General features: G+C 38.2%; 1 protein-coding gene and 1 long non-coding RNA gene across 12 annotated transcripts in view; one reads left to right on the forward strand and one right to left on the reverse strand.

The window, feature by feature from the left end:
* The window catches only part of LCORL (ligand dependent nuclear receptor corepressor like), a gene marked incomplete at its 3' end in the record, with an annotated part of 61,530 nt that overhangs the window by 7,635 nt on the left and 31,387 nt on the right, over positions 1–22,508 (reverse strand). For 4 of the 11 annotated variants that reach the window (XM_083754781.1, XM_083754783.1, XM_083754785.1 and 1 more), the window contains exons 7-9: positions 9,240–13,972; positions 6,245–6,300; positions 5,486–5,545 (exon numbers count right to left, since the gene is read on the reverse strand). The exons of 1 other annotated variant lie outside the window; for it this stretch is intronic. In XM_083754781.1, coding sequence (XP_083610907.1) covers positions 5,486–5,545; positions 6,245–6,300; positions 9,240–13,972 — 4,849 coding nt within the window. Of the gene's footprint in view, positions 1–5,485; positions 5,546–6,244; positions 6,301–9,239; positions 13,973–17,662; positions 22,228–22,508 lie in introns of those variants that run through there. 6 more of the 11 variants (XM_083754786.1, XM_083754782.1, XM_083754787.1 and 3 more) reach the window with 2 other exon arrangements.
* LOC310852189 lies at positions 12,773–18,753 on the forward strand. Its single transcript, XR_014568021.1, has 2 exons — positions 12,773–16,545; positions 16,600–18,753. It is a non-coding gene; the product is annotated as an uncharacterized lncRNA (long non-coding RNA).

Here is a 22,508-nt window from a genome sequence, read left to right on the forward strand (position 1 = left end):
CGACCTTTGTCCAAAGCTTACAAATTCAGGATTTGTCAGTCAGTGATTTGCAAGGGAGCCACATAACATAGTGTTGAAAGACTTTATATTATTGCCTCAATTATATTATTACCTAAATTATCAATTTAAGGTATTTACATCATCTAAGGAAGCGTATTCCTTTTATCTCTGTTTTGAGATAGCCACTTACACAGGGGTTATGTTCTGAACCCCAGTGTGCATCAGCGAAATCATGTAAAATGGGGAGCACCCTAGAGATTCCCAGTGGCTTGCGAGGAGACCCACCCTCCTCGCAAGCCAGAGACTTGTTGAAAGCTTCCCTGCACCTCAGCTGAGCTGGTCAAGGCTCCCCTCTTGTCCCTCCGGCTTGTAGGAGAGCAGCTGATCCGAGCAACCTCAACAAACCTGGCTCACAAGACAAGCTTTCCCAGGGCCCAAAGAGGACTCCTTCAGAGTCGGAGGTGCAGTGGGGCTTTCCAGCTAACAGTAGTCACTTTCCCATGTGTCAGCTGTTAACTGGAAGGCTAAAGAGCCTCGGCAAAGCCCTGCTGCACCTCCTGCTCCCAAGGAGACCTTCCCCAGAGCCCAAAGAGGTTGTCCCCTTTGGGCTCCAGGGAGGGTCTCCTTGCAAGCCAGAGGCTTTTTGCGGCTGCTTAGCAGACATGCGGGAAAGTTTTCCCATATGTCAGGTCAGTGGCTCAACAAAGCCCTGCTGCCCTTCCAGCTTCCACAGCTGACGAACAGAGAAGCGTCTTCCCTGAGCATCAGCTGCGGTAGCCCCTAAATTCACCTTAATAACATCTTTGTCCATTAATCCATTTTTGAACATTCTATCAGGCTTCATTGCCCATAAGGTAAGCCACAAAATCACAGCACCTACTACCAAAATTAAGAAAGTGAGCTTTTCAAGTCATAGTTCTTCCTCCGCTTCCGATAAACCTGCCTTCCTGTTTGTACAGTGGTACCTCGGGTTTCATACGCTTCAGGTTACAGACTCCGCTAACCCAGAAATAGTACCTCGGGTTAAGAACTTTGCTTCAGGATGAGAACAGAAATCGTGCTCTGGTAGTGCGGCGGCAGGAGATCCCATTAGCTAAAGTGGTGCTTCAGGTTAAAAACAGTTTCAGGTTAAGAACAGACCTCCAGAACGAATTAAGTACTTAACCCGAGGTACCACTGTACATGCCCATGCACATCTGGAGCTGAATTCTGGAGGTCTTAAGCTACACAGATCAATGTATGGTGACCAGTTAAAGAGACATCAAATCTGCTCCTAGTTTAGATAGGCAAAATGTAACTATTCAGGGCATTGTATTGCTAAAAGGAAGCATTTCAAAATCCTATGGATTTACTAACATGGCTCAGTTGCTAGAGCACGAGACTCTTAATCTCAGGGTCATGGCTTCAAGCCCCATGTTGGGCAAAAGATTCTTGCGTTGCAGGAGGTTGGACTAGATGACCCTCACCGTCCCTACAATTTTCTGATTATACTGCCCCACTGAGTAACTTTGGCTTGATTGTTCCCTTTCCACTTGATTTTGTATGTAGCCTATTTAGCCCCCCTAAAAAGGGTATCAGTGTTAACAGAAATTATGTAGTTTTAGTATTTCATCTTAATATACAACCAGTGTTTGTTTTAGGATCTCATCTTAAGTAAATTCCAATATTTCACACTCAAAGCTAATGTATTTGAAATAAGGCCAATAGCTTCTATCTTTTCCTACAGCTGTAGAAAAATAACTGGCATTGAAACTTTTGAAAATGATTTTTGTCCCCAGTTCAGCAATGCATTCCGGGGCAGATTCAAGCCCCAGCTAACAAAAAAACAGAATGAGAAAAAAAAAAATAGAATGAGATGAAAAGAGGAACAGTAGACAAGGCAAATAATCCAGTTAGGGATGCCTTTAGCTTTCTTTTGCAAGTCTTATCTAAAACTTTGCATATGAGCTGGGATTCTAATGCATGTTACATTAACAATGTGACAAGAAACCATGCTTATATTTAAACCAGGTTTTTTTTATATATATATTTTAGGAGGAGCAGGGAATTACCATTGCCTCTCCAGCTCTGCCCCCTCCAGAGAGGCACCATGTTAAGGGGTGCAGTGAGAAGGAAAACCTAGCTCCTCTCCAGGAGTGTCAGCAGCAGTGCTTTCAGGTGGCACACATTTGGGTGCGGATCATGTCCATTTTAGTTGTCTATACTTGCTGCAGCCATTTTGTACATAAACCCTATTAATAATAAACCCTGATTTTGGTGGCATAAACCCTATTAATAATAAACCCTGTAAAGCAGCAGCGCATTTTGAAGTACCTATTGCTATTTTATTTTTAACGTCTTATAAACAGGTTTGCAGAAGACTAGATTTGCTGATATTGTACTCATCAGCAATTTATCAATATTTGCTGGTATTTTTTAAAGACTAAGCTACAGTATTTTGCATTGCCACTCTACTGTTTTGTTTTTATGTGTTTCTTCTTTCTTAAAGAAATAAAAATGAATGAACAACTATAGCAATGTTTTCGTTAAAGGACAGTAACCCCACCCCCAACCCTAGTGAATTGATTAATCAACCAATCTGCACAATTAACATTTTGGTCTCAGATTAAGCATTGACCTATCACCTTCTGATCACAAAATGAAGTGCAAGTCATTCTGCTTCTCTAATTCACATTAGAGGATGGTGGCAGAAAGCAGTTAAAGATAATAGGAAAGGGTGGCTAGTGGAAGTCCACACCCAAAGCAGCATTGGTTACTTGGGCAATTGGCAGGTGCAGGTGTCAGAGGTCTGCCGGCATAAAATGTGTGATATTTCATAGCAGATAAACTCCAGATTAGGGCTGGGCGATAAATGGTTTTCAAAATCGCAATATTGCTAAACATCGCAATATATCACGATATCTGAAACTAGGAAGGAACTATGATATTGGCCCAAATATAAGCCACAATTTTCCAATTGTGAAAAGTTACAAGTGTGGCTTATATTCGCAACCTTACGGTATCACTGCTGAAACAGCTGGCCATGAGGGCTATCAGGGGTGCGGGACAGCGGTGGCCAGTGCGCCCGTCCTGACTGCCTCTCCCAAGCCGCCATAAGGGAGGGAGGCTACTGACAAAGCGGCACGGCACATATCTTGCCCGCCGCTCCCAAGCCTCCCCCTGGCGCCGGGAGGTAGTGCCAGGAGGCGGTAGTGTCGGGAATCAGGTGTGCAGTGTGCTCAGAACCAAGCAGCGCCGTCCGCCCCCAGTTCAGGGCGGTAGTGCCAGGAGATGGGCCACACCCACAAATAAGCCTTGAATTTAAAGCTGCGGCTTATTTGCGGGTACGTCTTTTATTCTGGCCAATACCATACGCAATGTCCTGGCAACTGCTAATACTTAAGGGTCTAAAACTGATAAATGATTATAGTGAATACAAATAATCTGGGACTGCCAGCAGGCCTACGAGGCAGCCCAAATGGCAGCAGCCTGGCAATGGCAGAAGCACTGGCAGCCTGGCAGCAGGGGCACAATAATCAGCCGGCGAAGCATCTTCATAGCAGTGGTGGCAGGAAACGGTGGCCGAAGCCACGAGGACTCACAGGCCACCACTGATTGTGCTGCCACCATGAGGCCTTGCAGGTTGTTGCCGCTACTGTCCACGCATACTGCGGTCATGGCAAGCTGCTTCTGCCACTGCTGTTTCTGCCTCCCGGCAGGCCTGCTGGCAGTCCCAGATTATTTGTATTCACTATGACTTATCGCTGTACTTTCAATTGTCCTGAATACCACCATTTGGTAGCCACGCCCAAAACCAAAAGTCGGGTTGGGATGCATCTCGGCTTGCCTGCTGATGAAACTGAGTGTGTGATGACTGTTAATATTGTCATTTATCCATTTCAGACCCTTAAGTAGTAGCAGTTGCCAGGACATTGTCCTGTTTGCCTCTGTGTAGTTCCTTCCTTCTTTCTGACATTGTGGTAGATTGCAATATTTAGCTGGTGATAACATTGCAGTGTTTAGCTGGTGAGCTACCACGATGTTGAAAACCAGATATCGCCTAACCCTTACACACATTGTGATTCGTGATATATTGCCAGCTCAAATATTATGAAACAATTACAGTGGTGCCCCACAAGACGAACACCTCGCAAGACGGAAAACCTGTTAGACGAAAGGGTTTTCCGTTTTGGAGGCACTTCGGAAAACGAATTTCCCTATGGGCTTGCTTTGCAAGACGAAAATGTCTTGCGAGTTCCTGCGGGTTTTCCCCCCTTCCCCCCCCCTTTTTCTAAGCACCTAAGCCACTTATCAGCTGATCCACTAAGCTGATAAGCCGCTAAAAAACGCTAATAGCGCTAATCCGCTAAGCTGTCAATGGGCTTGCTTCACAAGACGAAAAAACCGCTATACGAAGAGACTCACGGAACAGATTAATTTCGTCTTGCGAGGCACCACTGTATCAAGATGTGAATTTCAAACCGGTGTTGGATGATATATCAATATATCGCCCAGCCCTACTCCAGATATCTTGTAGGAGATGGAATGTCGGGGAAGAGGCTAAGACTTGTTTTATTTGCTAGAGATTTAGGGAGCAGACTGGTAAATGGTAAAAAGGGGAGACTGGTAAAAACAAAGTTGAAAAGCACCTTCAATTGTTAACTCTTTCCAAAACAACTGCTCAAAACTGCAAGAATAGAAGCTCACATAGAGCAGGAATGGTAGCATCAAATCCTGGAGGATGTCAGTGTGGTTAATGAGCAGAATCAAGGAAGCTATTACAGAAACCTTCCTTCAGAAGATGGAAGCCTTGCCCATAGGAAGACAAAAAAGGAACACAAACACTGGCAACAGAAATGCAGGCAAACAAGAGAGCTGAAAGAAGAATCTGAGCAGGATATTGCTAAAAACATTAAGAAAATGTAGTTAACTACATCGGAACTAGGAAACCAGCCACAAAAGTGGTTGGACTGCTGGATAACAAGGGAGTGAAAGGGGTACCGAAAGAAGAAAAGGAGACTGCAGAGAGACTGAATTGATTCTTTGTGTACGTCTTCACTGTGGAAGATGTACAACAGCACCAGGTCCAAACTGGTATGTTCACAAAAATAGTGTGCAAAGCTAAGGCTGAGATCTATATGCATCTACGGATGAAGGGTGGTATACAAATTTAATAAAAATAATTAAATTAAAACAAGGCAAATAGTGGCAATGAGAGGAAGTTCTAGATCTTATTGGCCCATTAAAAATTAACCATTCACCAGGTGCAAAAGTTATCTCTCCTGAGTCTTTTCAAGAACTCAAATGTTATTATTGCTGGTCTACTAAGAAAACTATGCAACTTGTCCCTAAAATCAGCTCCATACCTGAAGACTGGAAAACGGCCAAATGTAACATACATTTTTAAAAGAGATCCAGGAAAGAAGATGTCATTTAGCATGTGGACAGGGACAATACCATACAGACTATGAACTTGGACTTTGAATACTCTTTTGATAGTTCCTCATCAAAGACTCTTTTGTGACCCCAATGTGACAAGAGGGAAAGTTGTCGGATGAAACAGTAGCTGGATAAAGAACAGGAAGCAAAAGAGTAGGAATAAATGTTCTCAAATTGGAGAGAGAAGTTGGGTTCCCCCAGGAGCTATAGTAAAGGTAAAGGGACCCCTGACCATTAGGACCAGTCGTGGCCGACTCTGGGGTTGCAGTGCTCATCTCGCTTTATTGGCTGAGGGAGCCGGCGTACAGCTTCCGGGTCATGTGGCCAGCATGACTAAGCCACTTCTGGCGAACCAGAGTAGTGCACGGAAACGCCGTTTACCTTCCCACCAGAGCGATACCTATTTATCTACTTGCACTATGATGTGCTTTCGAACTGCTAGGTTGGCAGGAACGGGGACTGAGCAACAGGAGCTCACCCCATCGTGGGGATTCAAACTGCTGACCTTCTGATCGGCAAGTCCTAGGCTCTGTGGTTTAACCCACAGCGCCACCCGGACCCAGATTATCTAGTTAGGTGAGATGATGACATTTTCTGAAAACACCAAATTATTTGGGGTGGTAAAGATGAAAGGGGATTTTCAAGCTCCAAAAAGATCTATCCAAACAGAGTGAATGGGCATTAATACGGCAAAGGCAATTCATTGTAAATAAGTTGAACATGATGCACATCGACAAGATCTGAACTGAGAAACAGCTCTTGGGGGTGTGGTGAAATAAAACTGCTAACAATGTCATTTCTTTAAACAAATCAATGGTGCACTCACCTTCAAAATACTGGATATAGTTCTGGCAGCCGTATCTCTAAAATAATATTGTAGAGCTGGAAAAGGTGCAGAAAAGGGCACCCAAAATAATGGGGCTGGAACAAGCACTTCTATGAGGAAAGGTTATTTACATTTGGCCCTTTCTAGTTTTAATAAGGCGAGTACAGGATAACGAGAAGGGCTTTATAACTTTCTTTATACATGGGGTGAAGAAAATAGATAATACTGGAACATGGGGTCATCATAGGAAGCGGAATGGCAATTCAGAGTTCATTGAGGTCAATGGGAATTACTTCTAAGTAAAAAAAATAGAGGCTTGCATTAATTCCTTATAAAAAAATAGACATTAATTGCATAGCAGCAATAAACTGTTCAAAAATACAGGTGCCCTGAAAAATATTTGCACCGAAACACTCCCCTTTCCTAACTGCATGAAACAGTTGGTGAAAATTTGATACTAGAACTTTGGCACTACAATACAGATACTTTAAGTTGTATTACTGAAGTTTCACATAAATGCCATTGTACATATATGTCATTCTCCCATTCTGCCCATTGATTAATATGTTCAGAGGAGGCCTTATTTACTATGCCACTGCCTACAGACCTTCATTTGTGGCAACATGGAGGAGGGTCTTCTCTATGTGACCTCTCAGTCTGTGGAATAAGTTCCCCACCGAGATATGGCTTCTGGAGAGCTTTTGCCAGCTGTTAAAGCCTATATAATTACTCACATTTCCCTGCGCCTCTGATGCAAGTTCAATGATTCCTGGTCTTGGTAATTGTAATATGGGGTTTTATTGAATATTTAATTGTTTCAGAATTGTTGTTTGGTTCTGAATTTGTTTTATTATTCACCGATTCGGTACTTAAAAAATAATAATACCAGAAAGAACATGAATATTCTAAATAGATGACTATGAACTTAAAGTGAGGCATTTTCTTATGGTCATTAAAAGAGGGCACGTGGAATCTAATTATGTGCCTAAAATTAATACCATCAGAGCTTTGGATTACAAACGGAGGCAGATTTGACATGATGTCTACTCTGGTTACAGCACTGTCCAGCGAGCAATGGTTTGTTTCCTTTACATGCTAGTAAGTATGGAAAACCATGAACAACAGAGAAAGAACAAAAACAACACAACAGAAGTCTCAAGTGAAATAATGAAAGACTATGAAAAAGTTATCAGCTTCTTTTTCTTAAAAAGGATATCACAAAGCTATGCCTGAAAAAGTAGCTATTATAGTAAGCAGAATTTTGTTGCCGCTGCCAATTTTAACACACCTGTGCTTTCTATGTAATTTGAAATTCCACCCCACCACAAGAATATATATATCTAAAGTTGCCAGATTACAACAGGAGGTCTTGCCGGCCCCTTTACATGCAGAGTATGTGGCTACAATATCATTTTGCCTCATTCCTGATTCCTTCATTTCCCCCATAGCTGCTGTAATAGGTAAAGAGGATGGGCATCGAGGGGCAGCAGTCCTGTTTTAGGATTTAAATAAACAGGCAAGATTTTTTGGGGGGGCGGGTTGCAATCTGGCAAACTCTAGCCTACCAAGAAAACTGGCAGCCATGAGAGAGCTCTTTATACATACATTAATATAAAAATGGGCAGCCCATCTTATAACAATGACTTCATGCTATAGACAGTTCATTTATCTAAACCCCACCCCACCAGTGTGGTTCAAAGTGATTGCATAAGGACACATTCAAGATAAGAGTCCTCAAGAAATCAAAATATGCACGTTATCCCTCCACCCCCCCCCCCCGTATGTTTATGTAGGCTTGGAAATAATACAGATAATGAAAAGGGACATAAGCTAAGCAATTAAACATTTTAGCCTCTTCCCCAATTTAGCATATTTCTTCATTTTTAAATATAATTTGGTTGTGTCTCCCCTCCCTGCAATTTACAATTTGTCATCCTGAATAACTGGAAACTAGCCCCCCCAATTAGTCAAGATTTAAATTTTATCTTCCTTTTGTTTCTTATATACCCATGTTAAATGTTATTTTTAATTACACATCCAACCTTCTTTTCCAATTATGCCTTTATAATGAAAAGATTTCAGCTCTGTAGTGTTGGTTCTCTGCCTGAATTCAGATTCCTTAGACTATTGCACCAAGTAGTACTTGGTGTGTGCCCTGCTTTCTCGAAGAATGAACATGCCCAACTGCTAAAGGGGTCAGCAGTCTGGTTTCATAATGCTGGGCTCTATCAGAGTAGGGAGGGGATATAGTTGTATCCCAATGGATGCTTTTTCTATAGTATCTGTGTAAGGAAGTCTCATTTCGCACATATATCAAGCTTCCTGGTTCAGGAAGACTGTGTGCTTTAAACTTTATTGAAAGGAAGCAGAATTTAGTATAAGCCTAACTTTTTCAAGACTCTGCCCAAAATGCTTTAAAACATCCAACTTGAAAATTGCAGAGGGTCTTGGAAGACCACTTAGTGATTTTCCTGCCTGTTGTAGCATTTCAAATGCAGTGTGTCAGATGTTGTATGGTTAGTAATTGCATTAGTAATGCTTCTTATATTACTTATATATTGTATTTTTATTATATTCCACAGAATTCAAATTGCAACGCAATAAGAATACAATTGAAGAAATAAAAGAAGCAATTAACACAATTATAAATCAGTATATTTAAGGTGACAGATAGGCCATCTCCAATCCTTCTACCACAAATCCACAGACAGAATGTGGACCACCTCAATGAAGCTTGTAATCTGCAGACCAGTTTGGGAATTCCTGCTTGAAAATATTGTACTCTCAAAGCAAATGGGAAATTCAATTTTATACAGCAAAACATTAAGCAGTGCTAAACACTTTTAGCATTGCATCGTTTAAAATGGTAGATTCCTGACTTTTGTAAAAATAATAAGAATGCTCTTTTGCACTGAGCATTCCCATTTGTCTCATTTTAATGGAAAGTTAATACAGATTTTGTATAGGGGTGAGGGGGAGATGAAAGAAAACTTACCCAGTTGGTACTTTGAGTAACAACTTGATACTTGGCCAGTGCTGCATAATTGCCTCGTATTCCTTTCTCTGATATTCAGGTTGGTGAGCTTGTACTGTGTCCTCCTCCTCTTGCTTGTTTTCTTAGGGACCTCAGCAGGACCATCTTCAAAAGTGACACGCTTGCTTGGTTTCTTGCAGTCTTGCTCAATATGCAGGTCTTTAACCAAGCTGAAATTCTTAGCTCCCTCAGCATCCTTTTCGCATCCGTCAGACGTTCTCTGCTTAGCAGAATGGGACCTTAAAGTACAGTGCCTTTTCCCCTGAAAGTAGCCGCGACTGGCACTACGATCTACAGACTCCGGAGTGCAAACAACAGTGCTACTGAAAGAATGCTGCTCTTCAGCCGGGTTGATTTTCTTCAAAAATATTCTACAATCCTTAAAGGTTTTGTCTTTCCAGTCATCTTCACCAAAGGCATGTGATTTCCCGATATTTTTTTGGTTGTGATCTACGGATTGTGCGCTTGGTCTACAATTATTTGTCAAGCCAGGCTTTGTGCTGAGGTCTGTCAATTGTGTTTTCTGTTGATAAAATGCAGCTGTGATTTCATTTCCAGTTGAAGTGCTACTCTGAGAGTCTACAAGAATTGCGGGTGATTTAGTGTCTACCGTACCATTCTCATGGCTTGTGCTCATTTTGTTGTTCATTTCCTGACTTGTGTTAGCAAAACACTGGCTTTGGCAGAAGAATCGCAAATGCTCCTTTTTCGATTTCCAGTCACTTGTTCCATGATTATACAGCTTTTTCACTTGTCTCCACCGATCGTGCTGTAAATTCTCAAATTTGGTTCTTCTTAATTTAGCTAAAGTGAAGTTACGTTTCCTCTTTAAGACTCGAGACCTGACTATTTTATGTAGGATTTGTATCTTTCCCGCTGATTTTGATGGCGTGGATAGTGCAAATTTTTTAAAGTGCTTTCTCAAAGGACTAGTATTACAATCACATTGTCTTGTTCCAATTTTAAATTGCCGGGTACTGATTACTTCAACAGGTTTGCGAGCGTTCGCTTTTCTCACTAATGCCAGTGACTGTGTTTCCGTAGTTTGCATAAACCATGTGCACAGTTCATCTATATTACACTTTTTCTGGAAAAGCATTTTTATAGGAGAGTTTTCAAGCTGTAACATGCAGGAGTCCAAAGGCTTTGATACTTTAATGCTATAGTCTTGTTCAATATGACACCGCTCATCATAGAGACATTTTTCAAATTCTTCTCCGTTCACGTGCAACCAAGTATTTGTTATCTGTTCATATCTACTATTTAGTTCTTTTAACAAGGAATCATTAGAAATGGAAGGATCCCACCATCTGAGGGAAGAATTTGATGAAATGGTGGGATCTGATGACATTTCATTAACAAATCTAAACTTATTATACTCTGAACTTTTTTTTGCTTTTTCTGGGGCCTTATTTCCTGAGGTATATTTGGGTGCCATGTTTGAATGTTTTATTTTTTGATTCTTAGCATTTTTCAAACAGAGCTTATAGGATTTGTGTAGAAAGGCACGTCTATAAGACAGTGAGTTAGAGGATGCTAAGGACTGTAAGAAAGGCAGCGATGGTCTTCTATCTCTAAGAGATTGTCTCAAAGGGATTTCAGGTTTACTTGGCGCTATTGTAATAATTTCATCCGAAAAATCCTTACTTTTATCATTCCAATAGCTTTTTGAAACATCCAACTTATTGCATTGTTGATCAACCTTCTTAGGAGACCCATGTTTTTCTAACACAGTCTCTTGTTCTAAAGGAGGCAGGCAGCTGTTAATACTCACTATTCTTTCCTGAGATGAAATCTGGTTAACAGTCACTGATATGCCAGATATTTTTACTTTTGCTGGTCTACCAGGTTTTCTAATTATATTTAAAGGCTTCTGTTTTGGTCTTACGATATTGCTGCAATAGGATGGTAGCACTGGGCTGCTCTCTAAAGGCCTAACATACTCATAGCCAGATGCAGAGGTCTTGCGTTCAGGAGCAGAATTTTGCATACTTCTGTTTTTTGGCAAACTATTCCTTGTTTCTGAGTTCTGCTTCACTTGATCAGGTTCACATACAACATGATTGTGAGGACTTGGTACCAAACTGACTACATTTAGGCTACTTTCAGAAACACACCTCTTAGTCCTTCGTGACCTTCCAAAGACAACTGTCACAGTAATGTTCTTGTTAATATTATTGTCCTCTAGAACTTCTGCATTGGAGCTCACACTTTTTTTCCTAGCACTGATGGAATCACTTATATTATTGGCATTTTCAGCATCTACCTTAGGCTTTGGCGGTCGACCAATTGGACGCTTAATCTGCTTCACAACTTGAGGACCTAATTTTTTGGGTCGGCCCGGTTTTCTTTTCAGAGAGGATCCATTGCCACTTTGTTCTACAGGATCTTCATTTGGCTTATGCTCACCAATGTTTGTTTCATGAGCAATTACTGTAGGAAAAACAGAATTTACTTCCTTTTTAGGACTGTTTTCAAGAGAAACAGTTTTACCAGGATCCGCAGCTTCCAATTGTTTTTCTGCCAGCACACTTGTTTTCCGCTGAAGAGAATAAAGGTCAATGTTTAATTTAGCGGAATCATTTACAGAGGTTAGTGTGTATTTCACTCCTTCGCTACTATTAATCTCTGAAAGGAACATAAGTTTTATAGGACTAGTGTAATTTAGTGCTGGAGAATTATCTCCCACATCAGAACTTGATTGCAAGTCCTCATTATGGTAAGTCAACGTATCTGAATTGAATGCTGATGATTTCAAAAGGCTTTTATATCCTTCATCAGACACTTTTTCTTCTTTTGTTGGCAGACATTCCTGTTTGCTATTATTGCTACATGGAGCATGAGCTTGTGACAGCACATATTGTCCCGTACTTCCACTTTCACTCATGCTAATAAGAAGACCATTTTTAGCATTATTGTTGGCTTCATACTTGTGCGTATCTTTCAGTTTGCTGGATATTTTATAACTATTAAATAATGGCTTTTTGGTCTTTTGAGCCATATTTATTGTATCTTCCAAACGCTCTACAACAACGTGTAGATTTGTGTTTCGTACAATCTTATTTATATCTTCGTTGCTGCACGTTTGGGCCTGTAAATCTTTCAGCATTTTTTGTCTTTCCATGCAGTTAGGTTTTTTCCCGTTTGAGGATTTTTGAAATAAAAAATTGTTTGTCACATACACAGAGCACCACATAGGAGGAATTACATTATGTTTGGTCCTGTCCAACATCCTATCATCATCTCCCTTCACAGAGACTGGATCCATATGTAGTTCACAATTTCCATGTATTTTAGCCAAGCTGCTTTGGGATGCTGTAGAAGTATTTTCTGAAAATGCTACTAAACCAGAATTGGTCTCTGAATTGTTCAGAAGTAGTTCTACTGTCTCTTCTTGACCTATTGGCAAAGACTTTGATTTAATGGGAGAAAATAGCTGATATTTATTTTCATTAATTTGTAACGAATGATCTTTTGATGTGCTATGATTTTCATTTTTGTTTGGCGATAGTTTGTAAATTTTTTTCACATTTCTCTTTGAATTTGCCTTTTTCCTTATGAAGGTTTCATCCAGACTGGCTATCTCTCTCTTAATTTGCAACGATTGTCTTTTAAACAGTGATGAATCGGGGGAATTATGCAGTGCAAATAAGGTTTCTTGCCGTTTGCGAAATCGTGTTTGGATAATTTTATTTTCTGCTTCTTTGTCATGCTGGCTCAACAACTCCATAAAATTATAATCATTTGCCTTAGCATCATGTAAGAGAGAGGTTATGAAGCTCTGTAATTTAATATCAGATTCTGTTCTCCCATCACTCTTAGATAATTTTGCAAGATTTGCTGTATCAGTAGTTTCGATTGATTTTAATTTCTCATTAATTCGATCCATTAAGTCCTGAAAGGCGGCAGCATTTTCAACTTTTTCAAGCTTATCAGAATTTATAAGGCTAGTTTCTTGATTTGCACTTAGAAAAGTCTTATCCACGTTACCGGCCACTTCTGCAATGCATAATTTGTTTTTCGGTTCACACACAGAACAACTTCTTTCAGCTCGCGACAGGGAAGGAGGCTGATTATGATTCATTTCAAGTCTATTTAGAGATCCTTCAGCTGATTCCTCCAAATAATCATATTCATCAGCTTCCACAGGTGATAATGTAGGTGGCGAAGGGCTGTGGCCTCTGCTAGCTTTGTTAATCTTTTGCCCTGCTGAAATGAGATTTGTACAAAGTGCTGTTCTTGCCACGTGGCTCTTAGACTCCTTTAACTGTTTGAGGCAGCACCTAGGAGGACTAGAAGGCACAGGATTCCCTTTGTTTACCACTGTGTTAACATATCCAACGGTCACAGACTGGCACGACAAACGATCTAAGTCTTTCACAGAGACTGACAGAGGTGGCAAACAAGTATTTGGTCTTTGATTTTGTAAACAGCACCTTTTCATTTGCATGTTGCCATCACAACTGCAGACTGGAATGTGCACAACATCTTCAGATGCTTCTGAATATATAGTTTGCGGCAGTTGGCAACTGCCAACAGAATCAATACACGATTCTTGGTTTAAAAATTTCAACATAGCTAAAATCTGATGCCCATGATAAGAGCATAAGGATTCCAAAACCTTGCTTAGAGCAGAATTTCCTCTTTCCAATTTAGATGTTTCCTCTGATTTTGCATCATCTGTTGCACTTGAACTGAAAACGAAAAGCAGATCAAAACAAAAAGGAAATTGCAGTTAAATATGGCACAATATGACTGAAGATTAATTCTGATAAGGTACCAAAACTCTTAATTTAAAAGTTACACTTCCACTGAGGTTCTGCATATACATTGTATGGAACACATACAACATTAATGAATCTGCTAACATTATGTGATACAACAGTAAGAAAAACTCAAGCTTGGCTAATAAATTATTTTTTAGTCAGATAGATTCTCCAATATAAAATATGCAACTGCAGCTTCCATAAAATAGTCTAACCACAGAAATAATAAGCCTTCACTTACTCCAGTGAGATAATATTTTAATTTAAACAATAGTCACGATATGGTTGTCATCCTAATCACATTTTAACTATAAGTAAATTACATTTAAATCAATAGGACTCTGGGCCGCTTCACACATGGCCAATTTCTAATACAAATATCATGTCTTAATAGCAAATTTCATGAGTTCTAAAAGTACATTTTGTGCTACAAAAGCACAAAGTACAGGAAAAAACCCTCAGTTGGTTGATGGTTTCCCCTACTAGTACATGGAGCAAAACATACACATTTGAATCTATCAGGCATGACTGTATATTTGTTTTTATTTTATTATATATTTTGTGGTTTTATATTTTGATTTTGTTCTGTGAACTGCCCTGAGACCTCTGGGTATAGGGTGGTATATAAATTCCATAAATAATAATATATTCAAGATGTAATGAGCTTCTTACAAGAATGTCATATTTCATACAGGAAATTAGCCATTTGGTAAGCAACCCTTACTCTGGAAAAAATGTGTTCTGGAAGTAAAACACTAATATTAAATTTCATTTGACGCTTATTTAGGTTAAGTTACCAGTTAAATGAGAAATGTAGTATTTCCTTTTTTATCTTGAATTTAAGAAATCAGTATTATTCAAAAAAACTTTACTTGGGCCAGACTATTTCCAATCTCTTTCTAAACAGGCAGCAGTCTGCTAAACATAAAAAAATAAATAAAATAAAAAATTGAATGGATACTGTGTAAAAATGCTGGCTTTTTTAAAAAAATCTGCACTGCATATATGAATTTGGACCCTGTGTTGCTTTAGTTCACTCAAAACTTTATACGAATGGTTTTCCTCATTCCTTTCAAGGGCAGAGTTAACTTTTGCTCTTTTAGAACTATGTTGTCCTTCATTTAAATAAATGGGAACGCCCTTATGGGTGCCCACAACATGACAACTGTGTGTGGTGGGTACCATTTTTAAAGTCACTGTACAACTGAGACAATGAAAAGGAACCAAGTACACATATATTTCAATTTATAGGACAAGTCTATCTATCTATGGAAATCAATGTAGTTTTTATAGTTTAATCTATATGGATCTAAATAGGGCTTCAACTAAAATAACCAGTTAAATATTTTCTCTAACTACATAATATTTAAAGCTGTTACTACTTACCTAATCATTAATTCAAACTGAAAAGCTAATAGCTCATAGCAGAAAGTAAATACAGATTTAAGAACAACATTCCTGAATTGCAACCTCAATCATTAACATCTATCAATATTTTTTAAAGTACTGATTAAGAGAAGTTAACTTATATTAATATAATTCTGTTTCAGAAAAGTATGTATATTCAAACATATCACCAAACTCTGAACATGACAGTAGCTGTCCATTTTTGTTTTCTAAAATATTTAGTGTTTATAGCTTAACCTTATAGAATTGCAGAAAATGTTTTTTTTAAGATATACTTTATCAGATCACATGTAGCATTAGTATTGCTGTTGATTCAGAAGTTGTAAAGCATAGTCTTGCTCTTGTCTAAAATATAGAATTTCTCTAGATTTGCACTATTAAGTCCCTGTTACCAGATTAACAGCTCCAAATTTACATGTCAAGTGTTCCTAGGTTACCAAGAGTATAGAGTATTCTTTTGATGGCTCAGGTAGCTCTGAATAACAATTGTGAAGTAGTCCCAAAGAAAGAAAGACCCAAAGCCCAGTGATAGAGAACATGCCTAGAAGCGTACATAAAATACAATATTTTATGTCTTTAGCTAAAATAACTGAGGCTGTAGGGCTGGAAAAGACCTCCATTTGAGACTTTGGAAAACCACTGCTGGTCAGGTTATGCAACGGTGGCCTAAAAGGACCAATAAGCTAAATCTTTACAATCGAAGTTCATTTATGTTTATGTGCAACTGTAGTGCATCAAATATAGTGTTGGTGGTGCAAAGTGGGTTTGGTACCATTGACTTCATATCAAGTAAGTGTGACACAGAAAAAATAAAACTTCCTGTTATTGATCATATATAAAAGTCTCACTCTGACTTTTCACTGATTTAGATGGGACTTTAAATCCCTTCAGCAGCCATAGTCTATCCATCTATGAATGGAGACGATCTCTAGAGGTCAGGTCAGTAAGCAACTGATATAATAAAAACCCAAGATTTGCACTGGGTTACAGAAGACCCGTGTTCAGGCAATGTAGATAGGCTCCCCTCAAAACGCTGTCCTAAGGGTGGATTCACAGTATAAGTACTGCAAAGAAAACACAATTCCCAACACCATGTTTCTATCACAATGCTAATGTAGGGGTATTTGAATGGGAGAACTAATGGACAGAGGGTTCATATCCCTTTAAACTATCCATTTGCACAAATACTAGTACAGTATGTGCAAGATTACCTCCTACTGAAAAGGCCATGGAAAAAGTTAAGCCATGCTTCCTAACAGCCAGGTTACAAGAAGAAAAATGTCATCTTGCAAAATATTCAGTTTCAGAATGTGTTCTATAAACTTGAATAGTCAAGCACAATAATTTAGATTGGCATCATACCAGTCATTCACTTTTACAAAGTAAATAATCTCTGCAAGTAAATGTATGCATTAAAAATGTTTGTATGAATTTCTCAGACCTGTCCACTTCAAATATAAATGTCAGCCCCTAATTGTGAAAGAATGACATGCTTCATGTTCTTAGGGCACCAAGAATGGCAGAGAAATAAACTATAAATGTATCTAAAAGTATGATTCCCATCAGTGATAAAGGTTGTAGAAAAGGAAACAAGCAGTAGTACATACATATACCTTGAGGACACATATACATACATAGAATAGCTTAGCTTCTCTTCTGAATTTCCAATACTGTTTCTCGCTGCACATATAGTGCCATGCATAGATTAGGCTACACAGTTAACAGTATTTTACTTTTGTTTTGACACCAAAGGGGAAATTGCAATGAGATTTACCACTAGTCCTATGCATTTTATTTTACCACAAAGTGCAGAAAAGTTTAAAAGCTATCTGTTGGCTTTAAATGGGCATTTAAAAGAGCATGTTATAATAATATGGATTTCCTCATCTGGTCTACTATTAAAATACAAGTATTTATGAAATACTGGAAATTGAAACTGATTATAAATGTGAAAATGAATTTGTAAAATTTGCAGATCAGAACTGATTGGTTTCCCTAACCATGGGTGGAGATCCAGCAAGAAGTTCTCCTGCACACATCCGATTTAAATAAATGGAATCTGTGCAAGAGGCAGTGGCCCATATATGAAAAATATCGCCCTGTGTCAATGTTTGTGCTAAGTGTGTAAAAAGTGCAATTGTCACTTATTGTAACTTTGCTCTTGTTATACCACTGTTGTCTTGCCCATGGATTAAATCAAATGAGGCAACATAAAAGTATTTTTCTTTTTACTGAATGAGCAAATCAATGACACATCAGTTTTGTAAATTTATGTGCAAAAGCATTGAAGTGCTTTACTAAAAATTACAACATAGAAACACATTAACAAATTCATACAATCAGATTTAGAAATATAACAACACAAAGAGGAAACAGAATTACAGTACATTTACAACACAAGACAAATACATGGAATTCATTAGAAAATATTGTAATAAATAATTCATGAATTATAGTGCAATTGATTTATGCATAAATAGAACTAATTGCCTAGAAATCAGTTATTAACAAAATCTGTCAAAAATCAAGGCAGCCACAGAGTTTTACTAAATTACTGCAACAATGGAAATACTGCAATTAAAAAAAACACACAAATACAGGTATTTGTACTGTAAACAACTAAAAAAACAGTATTACTAAAGTTAATATACAATTTAATTTAATATAAAATAGTCATTAGCTACCAGAAATGGTTTAAACAACTTTACTGAGCAGTAGTTCTAAAAACAGAGGCACTGTTTTTTTTTTTAATATAAAATACTTGAGAAACATTCAAATAAGTAGAAAGCATGTAGGGTTTGCTTTCACCTTCATTTAAAAGTCTGCTGAAATATGTATTTTCAGAGACTTGTCAATTTCTAAGTAGCATCTGGTAACTGAATTTAAAAGTACTTCAAAATTATAACTTAAACAACCTTTTTAAAAGAACACATTAGGGATGGATAAGGGGAGTCCATGCATTTCCCTGCCTTTCCTCAGTTGTATAATCAAAGGTTCAGACCATTCATTAGAAATAATTACATTTCTTTTTTTAAACGTACAGGTTGAGCATTATCTACAAACTATCAAAAAATATTTTAATATACTATTTCTGACCAAAAATAAATACAAGTACTAAAATGCTGAAAATTAATATTACATATAAAACTACCACTGTTAAAAGTCAATAGCAAAATGATCCCTGATTTTATGAATCCTGTTACTTTTTTGGTCAGGCCACCTTTTAAAATGATATTAAAAGTGTACTGTAATGTCTTTGATATATATATCTCTGACTAAAGTCTAATATTGTCTGAGAAATTTTTTAAAAAAGGCTGAGATCTAAGAAGTCGTGCATCAGTGGGAAATCCTCTTACAGTGGAATCCCCCCCTTATGTCACGTAACACAGTGGTCCAGAGGTTCTTGACCCTCAGGAACCATTTTTCAGGGGGGACAAAGGAACTGTAGTGAGAAGGATGGAAATGATGGTGTCTAAGAAGGATCCCAGCTCATGTATTAAGCAGTAAACTAAGTCCCAATAGCTCTCCAAGTAAAATGTTCTAGAAAAGACAGTGAAACCTGTAATCTTTTTTTTTTCTACTGGGAAAGACACAAGAAATCAATCATCTTAATCCTGACAAAAATATGGCTTTGTTCTTCAAAATGAAAGATGACCTGGACACCTGATGTTTGATGCTCTCTTAATTTCTCTAATACAGAATTTTGCTTTTAAAAGATTTCCTAATACGCAACAGAGCTGAAGAAGATTCAGCACGGAACTAAGAGGCCAGTTTTGTTACCTTTATTTTATATTGTCACTCCAGTTTTTAAAATATCAAAAAGAAAGGGTTGATTCCCCTCTCAATAGTTTATTATGAAATGTTACCAACTGAGGTGGATAGCATACTTTTAAAATACAATGGCATGTGAATTCAGATGGTATAATTCACAGAGTCGAAATAATATTACCTTACACAAAATGTTGCTTAGAACGTGTTCAGTCACACATGCATGGCAAAATACAGTGTCTGAAAATTGTAAGCTTTCCCATAAAAATCTAGTTTTTCAATGAAAAAGGCCATGGGTGTCTCCATTAATATGAGATATGATTTGACAGTATACCCAGGTTACATAGTATAAAATCTAGTGGCTATGATCCTTCCTAACACATAAGGAATTTCCATAGGGCTCAAAAGCAACTCTGTTGCTCTACTTATGCCCTGAGTCCATGTGAATTCACAGGTAGCACAGTGGATGGTTTTCCGGGACTGGATGTGTACGTGTGTCCCAGACGTTCACACAGCCCCACTTGGTCAAGTTACATAAGCTCTGGTGCTTGCAAAAATTGGAGGTGCACACAGGGATCCCATCTCCCAGGCTGCCTTAGTGCACTGCTTGCGTGCTTACTGGGAGAGCCAAGTGGAGCATGGTAAATCTATGAACACAGAGGGATTCTTCTTGCAGGGAAGGATCATGCCCAGTACGAATACTCTGAAATTCATTTAAAAAAACTGTAATCTAAAGGTAACTGGTCCTCTGAGATTCTATGAAAAGTTATATATTTAAAATGAACTGCCCGGCTTCCAAACAGTAAATATACAAATAATCTCTAGTTACTGAAGATTCGAAACAGTTTCACTGTTTCATATCTGTAATTCTATAAGACCCTGAACTGTAAATTTGGTTATTAGCAAAGTGATGATGTATCGGCCCACCAAAATGAAAACCTGATGTTCATTTTGATAAAGTAAAAAGTTTTGAAATGTCACAGCAGCAAATACATTACTGTTACAAGTGAGGTTTTTCAGTAGGAGTGTTACACAATCCTTAAATAAAATGTAAGTAGTCATAACACCAACTAACTAATCAGCACACTTAAACCAAAATAACCATTCTCAAGCTCATTCTGTGCACATTATGAACATGCTCTAATCTGCATTCCAACTTTCATCTTTAACCCTTACAAGTTAGCTTATTTTCCACACTAAAGGAAAACAGTTAATTTTATGCCTTTAGTATTCCATCTTATTTAATAGTTAATCATTCTATATAGCTACACTAAATTTGTCAGTTTTCACAAGTATATATTTTGTAAACACCAATTTCTTGCTAAACCAACAATAAAATGAAAAGAACCAAGTTTTATACCTAACACACGCTTTTTAAAATGAAACTTTATCTATATCAGATGTTTAGCCTTTATGTAGTTTCTCTTCCATAGAAAATTCTATATTCAGCTAATACTTCACATTAGTTTCCAAGTTAAGAAACTAGCACTGTCCCCTAAATTTCCCTTGATTTGTATTATTTTCAGCTACTTGCAACTTCTGAAAAATTCTGAGGCATAAATGTCTTCAAAGTATTAATCATGTATTTCCTTAATAAGATGGATTATTGAATGGCTAGGGTCACTCTTCATCAGTAAAAAAAAAAATTCTTCACATGACAAATACATGTTATTCCAAACATTTTATGCTATTGACTACTGAATAAAACCTGAATCTTTTTCACTTATTTGTACAAGGATTATATTAAATACAAACTATCACAACTGTGATCGATTCTATCATTTTGTCCACAGTGAAAACCCTGAATAAAGTTATTCTTCAAAAAGGCATGTATGTGGTTTCTGAACTGTAAAATTTGTCTTCTGTCTAAGTGAATTTTTCTGTTTCTCATGTGTGTATGTTGAACACAGCCGCATACACACACACGCACACACACACACGCACGCACGCACACAGAGGTTTCTAACAAATGAAACTATATAGGCTTGCTGCTATTTTTGCAGGTGCCAGTCCCTGAATCCGTTATGTTAAATAACCCAGTGTCTTGCAATCGGAGTTTCTTTTTCGGCGGAGTCTTCAGCGTTCCAGATCTTTCTTTAACTTTGTATTCTAAAGTGCTGTGAGGTACCCCATATATTCCTTGTGCTTTGGAAACACTCATTTTTCCACTCATTACCATTGTGATAGCTTCCTCCATTATTTCATGATCATATTGTCGGTAGCGACCACGTTTTTTCCTTGGCTGTTTGTTATCCTTGCGATCTAAACCATCTTCTGTGGATTCAGAGGTGCCATCAACAATTCCATTCTTAGCATTAAGACACAAAGGAGAGAGGTCCCCATGCAGAAAGTATGAATCAACACTTGACTGAGTTACAGATGCAGAACATTCGATTTTGTTCTGTTTTGGGAGTATATTTTTCAATTTTTGAAGAGCTGATCCTTCTAAGACTGATGGGGTTTTGGAAACATGGTACATAACATCCAGAAGTCCAGCACTATCAGGCTGTTGTTTGGGCACAGCATTGATTCTTAGCTGTGGAATTTTTAACTGTACTGTTGGAGCTGAAGTTTCATATTGTACATTTTCATTTTTTTCTTTAAACTGAGTGACCATTCTTTGTAGAGTTAACTGATGGAGGTAACTGGAAGCTGTTGGGAATCTTAATTCTGAGGTTTCAAGTAGAGTGAGTTTACTTTTTTCTGTGCGCTCTGCTTGAGCTTTTGCCCACAAGGCTACTTTTTGCAGCACTGCACAAGTTTCTCTACTGTCTTTGTAAGAGTAACTGTCATTGAAATCTCGAGTTTTGTTTCTAAAGGGTGCAGGCTTTCCTGCTGGTAAGGCTTCTAAGTGGAGAAGTAAAGTTTTTTGAGGTATGCCATAAAGTATGCCTGCTTTATTAATGTCCAGTGCTCCGGACTGAATGTCTTTCAACGCTTTTGAGAGCAAACCATCTGCAAACTCAGCACTTCTTTCCACATAGTCCTCTCTGTGTCTGTGGAGTCTCCTGGATGGATGGAATGAAACGATGGTGAACTGATGCATGAGAGACTCTCACACAGCTATGGAAGGGAAGGGTCCACTCCTTTATTATACTCCTTGCTTAGGTAACATCACTGCTTCTGATACTTTTAAGTCTTTGAGATGTGGTAGCTATTGATTACCATAGCAAAAGCTACAGTTCTGGTAGGACCATGTGTCAAAAATGATACCCCAGCTTCTACAGCAGCCCTTCCAAGAACTTTAAATCCTAGCTCAGTATTTGATAACTTTCGTATCTGCTTGCAA

The sequence above is a fragment of the Podarcis gaigeae genome, assembly GCF_964106915.1.
Source record: "Podarcis gaigeae genome assembly, chromosome: 9".
NCBI lineage: Eukaryota > Metazoa > Chordata > Lepidosauria > Squamata > Lacertidae > Podarcis > Podarcis gaigeae.